The sequence below is a fragment of the Oncorhynchus keta genome, unplaced genomic scaffold (assembly GCF_023373465.1).
Source record: "Oncorhynchus keta strain PuntledgeMale-10-30-2019 unplaced genomic scaffold, Oket_V2 Un_contig_29448_pilon_pilon, whole genome shotgun sequence".
NCBI lineage: Eukaryota > Metazoa > Chordata > Actinopteri > Salmoniformes > Salmonidae > Oncorhynchus > Oncorhynchus keta.
This window is the reverse complement of record NW_026286554.1, coordinates 1-9605: the sequence shown is the minus strand read 5'-3', so window position 1 is coordinate 9605 and position 9605 is coordinate 1. Positions and strand designations below refer to the sequence as shown.

Here is a 9605-nt window from a genome sequence, read left to right as displayed (position 1 = left end):
AGGTGTCTCATGTGTTCCCGGTGTTCCCAGTGTTCCCGGTGTTCCCGGTGTTCCCGGTGTTTCAGGTGTTTCAGGTGTTTCAGGTGTTTCAGGTGTTTCAGGTGTTCCCAGTGTTCCCAGTGTTCCCGGTGTTTCAGGTGTTTCAGGTGTTCCCAGTGTTTCAGGTGTTTCAGGTGTTTCAGGTGTTCCCAGTGTTTCAGGTGTTCCCGGTGTTCCAGGTGTTCCCAGTGTTTCAGGTGTTCCCGGTGTTTCAGGTGTTCCCGGTGTTTCAGGTGTTTCAGGTGTTCCCAGTGTTCCCAGTGTTTCAGGTGTTCCCAGTGTTTCAGGTGTTCCCAGTGTTTCAGGTGTTCCCAGTGTTTCAGGTGTTCCCAGTGTTTCAGGTGTTCCCAGTGTTTCAGGTGTTCCCAGGTGTTTCAGGTGTTTCAGGTGTTCCCGGTGTTTCAGGTGTTCCCAGTGTTTCAGGTGTTCCCAGTGTTTCAGGTGTTCCCAGTGTTTCAGGTGTTCCCAGTGTTTCAGGTGTTTCCAGGTGTTCCCAGTGTTCCCAGTGTTTCAGGTGTTCCCAGTGTTTCAGGTGTTCCCAGTGTTTCAGGTGTTCCCAGGTGTTTCAGGTGTTTCAGGTGTTCCCGGTGTTTCAGGTGTTCCCGGTGTTTCAGGTGTTCCCAGTGTTTCAGGTGTTCCCAGTGTTTCAGGTGTTCCCAGTGTTTCAGGTGTTCCCAGTGTTTCAGGTGTTCCCAGTGTTTCAGGTGTTCCCAGTGTTTCAGGTGTTCCCAGTGTTTCAGGTGTTCCCAGTGTTTCAGGTGTTTCAGGTGTTCCAGGTGTTTCAGGTGTTTCAGGTGTTTCAGGTGTTCCCAGTGTTCCCCGTGTTTCAGGTGTTCCCAGTGTTTCAGGTGTTCCAGGTGTTCCAGGTGTTCCCGGTGTTTCAGGTGTTCCCGGTGTTTCAGGTGTTCCCGGTGTTTCAGGTGTTCCCGGTGTTTCAGGTGTTTCAGGTGTTTCAGGGGTTTCAGGTGTTCCAGGTGTTCCCAGTGTTTCAGGTGTTTCAGGTGTTCCAGGTGTTCCCGGGGTTTCAGGTGTTCCCGGGGTTTCAGGTGTTCCCGGGGTTTCAGGTGTTTCAGGTGTTTCAGGTGTTTCAGGTGTTTCAGGTGTTTCAGGTGTTTCAGGTGTTTCAGGTGTTTCAGGTGTTTCAGGTGTTCCCAGTGTTTCAGGTGTTCCCAGTGTTTCATGTGTTCCCAGTGTTTCAGGTGTTCCCAGTGTTCCCCGTGTTTCAGGTGTTCCCAGTGTTTCAGGTGTTCCCAGTGTTTCAGGTGTTCCCAGTGTTTCAGGTGTTCCCGGTGTTTCAGGTGTTCCCGGTGTTCCCGGTGTTTCAGGTGTTTCAGGTGTTTCAGGTGTTCCCAGTGTTCCCAGTGTTTCAGGTGTTCCCAGTGTTTCAGGTGTTCCCAGTGTTTCAGGTGTTCCCGGTGTTCCCGGTGTTCCCGGTGTTTCAGGTGTTTCCGGTGTTTCCGGTGTTTCCGGTGTTTCCGGTGTTCCCGGTGTTTCCGGTGTTTCAGGTGTTTCAGGTGTTTCAGGTGTTTCAGGTGTTCCAGGTGTTCCAGGTGTTCCAGGTGTTCCCGGTGTTTCAGGTGTTTCAGGTGTTCCCGGTGTTTCAGGTGTTTCAGGTGTTCCCGGGGTTTCAGGTGTTCCCGGTGTTCCCGGTGTTTCAGGTGTTCCCGGTGTTCCCGGTGTTCCCGGTGTTTCAGGTGTTCCCGGTGTTTCAGGTGTTCCAGGTGTTCCAGGTGTTCCAGGTGTTCCCGGTGTTTCAGGTGTTTCAGGTGTTCCCGGGGTTTCAGGTGTTCCCAGTGTTTCAGGTGTTTCAGGTGTTTCAGGTGTTTCAGGTGTTTCAGGTGTTTCAGGTGTTCCAGGTGTTCCAGGTGTTCCCGGTGTTTCAGGTGTTTCAGGTGTTTCAGGTGTTCCCGGGGTTTCAGGTGTTCCCGGGGTTTCAGGTGTTTCAGGTGTTTCAGGTGTTTCAGGTGTTTCAGGTGTTTCAGGTGTTTCAGGTGTTTCAGGTGTTCCCGGTGTTCCCGGGGTTTCAGGTGTTCCCGGGGTTTCAGGTGTTTCAGGTGTTCCAGGTGTTCCCAGTGTTTCAGGTGTTCCCGGTGTTCCAGGTGTTCCAGGTGTTCCAGGTGTTCCCAGTGTTTCAGGTGTTTCAGGGGTTTCAGGTGTTCCCGGGGTTTCAGGTGTTCCCGGGGTTTCAGGTGTTCCCGGGGTTTCAGGTGTTCCCGGTGTTTCAGGTGTTTCCGGTGTTTCAGGTGTTTCAGGTGTTCCCGGGGTTTCAGGTGTTCCCGGTGTTTCAGGTGTTCCCGGTGTTTCAGGTGTTTCAGGTGTTTCAGGGGTTTCAGGTGTTCCCGGGGTTTCAGGTGTTCCCGGGGTTTCAGGTGTTCCCGGGGTTTCAGGTGTTCCCGGGGTTTCAGGTGTTCCCAGTGTTTCAGGTGTTTCAGGTGTTTCAGGTGTTTCAGGTGTTCCAGGTGTTCCCAGTGTTTCAGGTGTTCCAGGTGTTCACAGTGTTCCAGGTGTTCCAGGTGTTCCAGGTGTTCCCGGTGTTTCAGGTGTTCCAGGTGTTCACAGTGTTCACAGTGTTTCAGGTGTTTCAGGTGTTTCAGGTGTTTCAGGTGTTTCAGGTGTTTCAGGTGTTCCCGGGGTTTCAGGTGTTCCCGGTGTTCCAGGTGTTTCAGGTGTTCCAGGTGTTCACAGTGTTTCAGGTGTTCCAGGTGTTCCAGGTGTTCCAGGTGTTCACAGTGTTTCAGGTGTTTCAGGTGTTTCAGGTGTTCCCGGGTTTCAGGTGTTCCCAGTGTTTCAGGTGTTTCAGGTGTTTCAGGTGTTCCAGGTGTTCCCAGTGTTCCCAGTGTTCCAGGTGTTCCAGGTGTTCCCAGTGTTTCAGGTGTTTCAGGTGTTCCCGGTGTTCCCAGTGTTCCCAGTGTTTCAGGTGTTTCAGGTGTTTCAGGTGTTCCAGGTGTTCCCAGTGTTCCCAGTGTTTCAGGTGTTTCAGGTGTTCCCGGTGTTCCCGGTGTTTCAGGTGTTTCAGGTGTTTCAGGTGTTCCCGGTGTTCCCGGTGTTCCCGGTGTTTCAGGTGTTTCAGGTGTTTCAGGTGTTTCCAGGTGTTCCAGGTGTTTCAGGTGTTCCAGGTGTTTCAGGTGTTTCAGGTGTTCCAGGTGTTCCAGGTGTTCCCAGTGTTTCAGGTGTTTCAGGTGTTCCCGGGGTTTCAGGTGTTCCCAGTGTTTCAGGTGTTCCCGGTGTTCCCGGTGTTCCCGGTGTTCCCGGTGTTCCCGGTGTTCCCGGTGTTCCCGGTGTTTCAGGTGTTTCAGGTGTTCCCAGTGTTTCAGGTGTTCCAGGTGTTCCCAGTGTTTCAGGTGTTCCCGGTGTTTCAGGTGTTCCAGGTGTTTCAGGTGTTTCAGGTGTTCCAGGTGTTCCCGGTGCTTCAGGTGTTCCCGGTGTTTCAGGTGTTTCAGGTGTTCCCAGTGTTCCAGGTGTTCCCGGTGCTTCAGGTGTTCCAGGTGTTCCAGGTGTTCCCGGTGTTCCCGGTGTTTCAGGTGTTCCAGGTGTTTCAGGTGTTCCAGGTGTTTCAGGTGTTTCAGGTGTTCCAGGTGTTCCAGGTGTTCCCGGTGTTCCAGGTGTTCCAGGTGTTCCAGGTGTTTCAGGTGTTCCAGGTGTTCCAGGTGTTTCAGGTGTTTCAGGTGTTCCAGGTGTTCCAGGTGTTTCAGGTGTTCCAGGTGTTCCCGGTGTTTCAGGTGTTCCAGGTGTTTCAGGTGTTTCAGGTGTTTCAGGTGTTTCAGGTGTTCCCAGTGTTTCAGGTGTTTCAGGTGTTCCAGGTGTTTCAGGTGTTTCAGGTGTTCCAGGTGTTCCCGGTGTTTCAGGTGTTTCAGGTGTTTCAGGTGTTTCAGGTGTTCCAGGTGTTCCCGGTGTTTCAGGTGTTCCCAGTGTTTCAGGTGTTCCCGGTGTTCCCGGTGTTTCAGGTGTTCCAGGTGTTTCAGGTGTTCCAGGTGTTCCCAGTGTTTCAGGTGTTTCAGGTGTTCCAGGTGTTTCAGGTGTTTCAGGTGTTTCAGGTGTTCCCGGTGTTTCAGGTGTTCCCAGTGTTTCAGGTGTTTCAGGTGTTCCCGGTGTTCCCGGTGTTCCCGGTGTTTCAGGTGTTCCAGGTGTTCCCAGTGTTCCCAGTGTTTCAGGTGTTCCAGGTGTTCCAGGTGTTCCAGGTGTTCCCGGTGTTTCAGGTGTTTCAGGTGTTTCAGGTGTTCCCGGTGTTTCAGGTGTTCCCGGTGTTTCAGGTGTTCCCGGTGTTTCAGGTGTTCCCGGTGTTTCAGGTGTTTCAGGTGTTCCCGGTGTTCCCGGTGTTCCAGTGTTCCCGGTGTTCCAGGTGTTCCAGGTGTTCCAGGTGTTCCAGGTGTTCCCAGTGTTTCAGGTGTTCCCAGTGTTTCAGGTGTTCCCGGTGTTTCAGGTGTTCCAGGTGTTTCAGGTGTTCCAGGTGTTCCCAGTGTTTCAGGTGTTTCAGGTGTTCCAGGTGTTTCAGGTGTTTCAGGTGTTCCCGGTGTTTCAGGTGTTCCCAGTGTTTCAGGTGTTCCCGGTGTTCCCGGTGTTCCCGGTGTTCCAGGTGTTTCAGGTGTTCCAGGTGTTCCCAGTGTTCCAGGTGTTCCAGGTGTTCCAGGTGTTCCAGGTGTTCCAGGTGTTTCAGGTGTTTCAGGTGTTTCAGGTGTTTCAGGTGTTTCAGGTGTTCCCGGTGTTTCAGGTGTTCCCGGTGTTCCAGGTGTTTCAGGTGTTCCCAGTGTTCCCGGTGTTCCCGGTGTTCCAGGTGTTCCAGGTGTTCCAGGTGTTCCCGGTGTTCCCGGTGTTTCAGGTGTTCCAGGTGTTCCAGGTGTTCCCAGTGTTTCAGGTGTTTCAGGTGTTTCAGGTGTTTCAGGTGTTCCCAGTGTTCCCGGTGTTCCAGGTGTTCCCGGTGTTCCCGGTGTTCCCGGTGTTCCCGGTGTTTCAGGTGTTTCAGGTGTTCCCGGTGTTTCAGGTGTTTCAGGTGTTCCAGGTGTTTCAGAGGTCAACCGATTTAGATTTTTCAACGCCGACGCCGATTTGTTTATTCTTCAGTGAAATATGGATTCTGTATTTTATTTAACGGGTGGAATCCTTAAGTCTAAATATTCCTGTTACATTGCACAACCTTCAATGTTATGTCATAATTATGTAAAATTCTGGCAAATGAATTACGGTGTTTGTTAGGCAGAAATGGTCTTCACACAGTTCACAACGAGGCAGGCGGCCCAAACTGCTGCATATACCCTGACTCTGCTTTCACAGAACGCAAGAGAAGTAACACAATTTACCTAGTTAAAAGAAATTCATGTTAGCAGGCAATATTAACTAAATATGCAGGTTTAAAAATATACAGTTGAAGTCGGAAGTTTACATACACTTAGGTTGGAGTCATTAAAACTCATTTTTTCAACCACTCCACAAATTTCTTGTAAAGAACAAACTATAGATTTGGCAAGTCAGTTAGGACATCTACTTTGTGCATGACACAAGTCATTTTTCTAACAATTGTTTACAGACAGATTATTTCACTGTATCACATTCCCAGTGGGTCAGAAGTTTACATACACTAAGTTGACTGTGCCTTTAAACAGCTTGGTTTAAACAAATTATATCATGGCTTTAGAAGCTTCTGATAGGCTAATTGACATCATTTGAGTCAATTGGAGTTGTGGATGTATTTCAAGATCTACCTTCAAACTCAGTGTCTCTTTGCTTGAAATCATGGGGGAAAAACAAAATAAATCAGCCAACACCTCAGAAAACAAATTGTAGACCTCCACAAGTCTGGTTCATCCTTGGGAGCAATTTCCAAACGCCTGAAGGTACGACGTTCATCTGTACAAACACTAGTATGCAAGTATATATTTATTTTATTTATTTATTTCACCCTTATTTAACCAGGTAGGCAAGTTGAACAAGTTCTCATTTACAATTGCGACCTGGCCAAGATAAAGCAAAGCAGTTCGACAGATACAACGACACAGAGTTACACGTGGAGTAAAACAAACATACAGTCTAATACAGTATAAACAAGTCTATATACAATGTGAGCAAATTAGGTGAGAAGGGAGGTAAAGGCAAAAAAAGGCCATGGTGGCAAAGTAAATACAATACAGCAAGTAAAACACTGGAATGGTAGTTTTGCAATGGAAGAATGTGCAAAGTAGAAATAAAAATAATGGGGTGCAAAGGAGCAAAATAAATAAATTAAATACAGTTGGGAAAGAGGTAGTTGTTTGGGCTAAATTATAGGTGGGCTATGTACAGGTGCAGTAATCTGTAAGATGCTCTGACAGTTGGTGCTTAAAGCTAGTGAGGGAGATAAGTGTTTCCAGTTTCAGAGATTTTTGTATTTCGTTCCAGTCATTGGCAGCAGAGAACTGGAAGGAGAGGCGGCCAAAGAAAGAATTGGTTTTGTGGGTGACTAGAGAGATATACCTGCTGGAGCGTGTGCTACAGGTGGGAGATGCTATGCTGAGATAAGGGGGGACTTTACCTAGCAGGGTCTTGTAGATGACATGGAGCCAGTGGGTTTGGCGACGAGTATGAAGCGAGGGCCAGCCAACGAGAGCGTACAGGTCGCAATGGTGGGTAGTATATGGGGCTTTGGTGACAAAACGGATTGCACTGTGATAGACTGCATCCAATTTGTTGAGTAGGGTATTGGAGGCTATTTTGTAAATGACATCGCCAAAGTCGAGGATTGGTAGGATGGTCAGTTTTACAAGGGTATGTTTGGCAGCATGAGTGAAGGATGCTTTGTTGCGAAAATAGAAGCCAATTCTAGATTTAACTTTGGATTGGAGATGTTTGATATGGGTCTGGAAGGAGAGTTTACAGTCTAACCAGACACCTAAGTATTTGTAGTTGTCCACGTATTCTAAGTCAGAGCCGTCCAGAGTAGTGATGTTGGACAGGCGGGTAGGTGCAGGTAGCGATCGGTTGAAGAGCATGCATTTCGTTTTTACTTGTATTTAAGAGCAATTGGAGGCCACAGAAGGAGAGTTGTATGGCATTGAAGCTTGCCTGGAGGGTAGTTAACACAGTGTCCAAGAAGGGCCGGAAGTATACAGAATGGTGTCGTCTGCGTAGAGGTGGATCAGGGACTCACCAGCAGCAAGAGCGACCTCATTGATGTATACAGAGAAGAGAGTCGGTCCCAGAATTGAACCCTGGCACCCCCATAGACTGCCAGAGGTCCGGACAGCAGACCCTCCGATTTGACACACTGAACTCTATCAGAGAAGTAGTTGGTGAACCAGGCGAGGCAATCATTTGAGAAACCAAGGCTGTCGAGTCTGCCGATGAGGATGTGGTGGTTGACAGAGTCGAAAGCCTTGGCCAGATCAATGAATACGGCTGCACAGTAATGTTTCTTATCGATGGCGGTTAGGATATCATTTAGGACCTTGAGCGTGGCTGAGGTGCACCCATGACCAGCTCTGAAACCAGATTGCATAGCAGAGAAGGTATGGTGAGATTCGGGAAATGGTCGGTAATCTGTTTGTTGACTTGGCTTTCGAAGACTTTAGAAAGGCATGGTAGGATAGATATAGGTCTGTAGCAGTTTGGGTCAAGAGAGTGTCCCCCTTTGAAGAAGTTGTGCTTCTTTCAATCTTTGGGAATCTCAGTGAGCACGAAGAGAGGTTGAACAGGCTAGTAATAGGGGTGGCAACAATTTCGGCAGATAATTTTAAGAAGAAAGGGTCCAGATTGTCTAGCCCGGCTGATTTGTAGGGGTCAGATTTTCAGCTCTTTCAGAACATCAGCTGGAATGGATTTGGAAGAAGAGAAATGGGAAGGCTTGGGCGGGTTATGTTGGGGTGCAGTGCTGTTGACCGGGGTAGGGTAGCCAGGTGGAAAGCATGGCCAGCCCTAGAAAAATGCTTATTGAAATTCTCAATATGGTGGATTTATCAGTGGTGACAGTGTTTCCTATCTTCAGTGCAGTGGGCAGCTGGGAGGAGGTATTGTATTCTCCATGGACTTTACAGTGTCCCAGAACTTTTTGAGTTAGTGTTGCAGGAAGCAAATTTCTGCTTGAAAAGCTAGCCTTGGCTTTTCTAACTGCCTGTGTATAACGGTTTCTAGCTTCCCTGAACAGCTGCATATCACGGGGCTGTTCGATGCTAATGCAGAACACCATAGGATGTTTTTGTGTTGGTTAAGAAGCAGTCAGGTCTGGGGAGAACCAAGGGCTATATCTGTTCCCCCAGTTCCTAAATTTCTTGAATGGGGCATGTTTATTTGAGATGGTTAGGAAGGCATTTTTAAAAAAATATCCAGGCATCCTCTACTGACAGGATGAGATCAATATCCTTCCAGGATACCCCGGCCAGGTCGATTAGAAAGGCCTGCTCGCTGAAGTGTTTCAGGGAGCGTTTTACAGTGAGTGGAGGTCGTTTGACCGCTGACCCATTACGGATGCAGGCAATGAAGGCAGTGATAGCTGAGATCTTGGTTGAAGACAGCAGAGGTGTATTTAGAGGAAGTTGGTTAGGATGATATCTATGAGAGGTCCCGTGTTTAGGAGCTTTGAGGGTACCTGGTAGGTTCATTGATAATTTGAGTGAGATTGAGGCATCAAGTTTAGATTGTAGGATGGCTGGGGTGTTAAGCATGTTCAGTTTGGAATCGCTAGCAGCACGAGCTCTGAAGATAGATGGGGGCAATCAGTTCATATAGTGTCAGAGCACAGCTGGGGCAGAGGGTGGTCTATAGCAGGCGGCAACGGTGAGAGACTTGTTTTTTAGAGGTGGATTTTTAAAAGTAGAAGTTCAAATTGTTTGGGTACAGACCTGGATAGTAGGACAGAACTCTGCAGGCTATCTTTGCAGTAGATTGCCTTTGCCCCCTTTGGCAGTTCTATCTTGTCTGAAAATGTTGTAATTGGAATTAAATTTTTCAGAATTTTTGATGGTCTTCTAAGCCAGGGATTCAGACACAGCTAGAACATCCGGGTTGGCAGAGTGCGCTAAAGCAGTGAATAGAACAAACTTAGGGGAGAGGCTTCTAATGTTAACATGCATGAAACCAAGGCTATTACCGGTTACAGAAGTCATCAAAAGAGAGCGCCTGGGGAATGGGAGTGGAGCTAGGCACTGCAGGGCCTGGATTCACCTCTACATCGCCAGAGGAACATAGGAGGAAAGAATAAAGGGAATGCGGCTAAAAGCAATAAGAGGTGGTAGTCTAGAGCGTCTGGAACAGAGAGTAAAGGAGGTTTCAGGGGCGATAAAATAGCATCAAGGTATAATGTACAGACAAGGTATGGTAGGATGTGAATACAGTGGAGGTAAACCTAGGTATTGAGTGATGAAGAGAGAGATATTGTCTCTAGAAACATCATTGGAACCAGGAGATGTCATTGCATGTGTGGGTGGTGGAACTAATAAATTGGATAAGGTGTAGTGAGCAGGACTTAGAGGCTCTGCAGTGAAATAAGCCAATAAACATAACCAGAACAGCAATGGACAAGACATATTGACATTAAGGAGAGGCATCCTTAGTCAGTGATCAAAAGAGTCCAGTGAGTGGAGTGGTTGGTTTGGTTGGTTTTT

At 48.3% G+C, this 9605-nt stretch overlaps 1 protein-coding gene across 1 annotated transcript; it reads left to right on the top strand.

Annotated features, from left to right (window-relative positions):
* Positions 1 to 1481: 1481 nt before the first annotated feature.
* LOC127923376 (collagen alpha-2(IV) chain-like) lies at positions 1482 to 4999 on the top strand (the record flags this gene model as incomplete). Its single annotated transcript, XM_052507373.1, has 11 exons — positions 1482 to 1544; positions 1644 to 2588; positions 3020 to 3093; positions 3237 to 3326; positions 3426 to 3569; positions 3939 to 3992; positions 4155 to 4163; positions 4379 to 4468; positions 4559 to 4630; positions 4748 to 4864; positions 4946 to 4999. Coding segments are annotated over 11 exons (1712 nt in total), but the record flags the coding sequence as incomplete, so codon positions are not given.
* Between the last annotated feature and the right edge of the window lie 4606 nt (positions 5000 to 9605).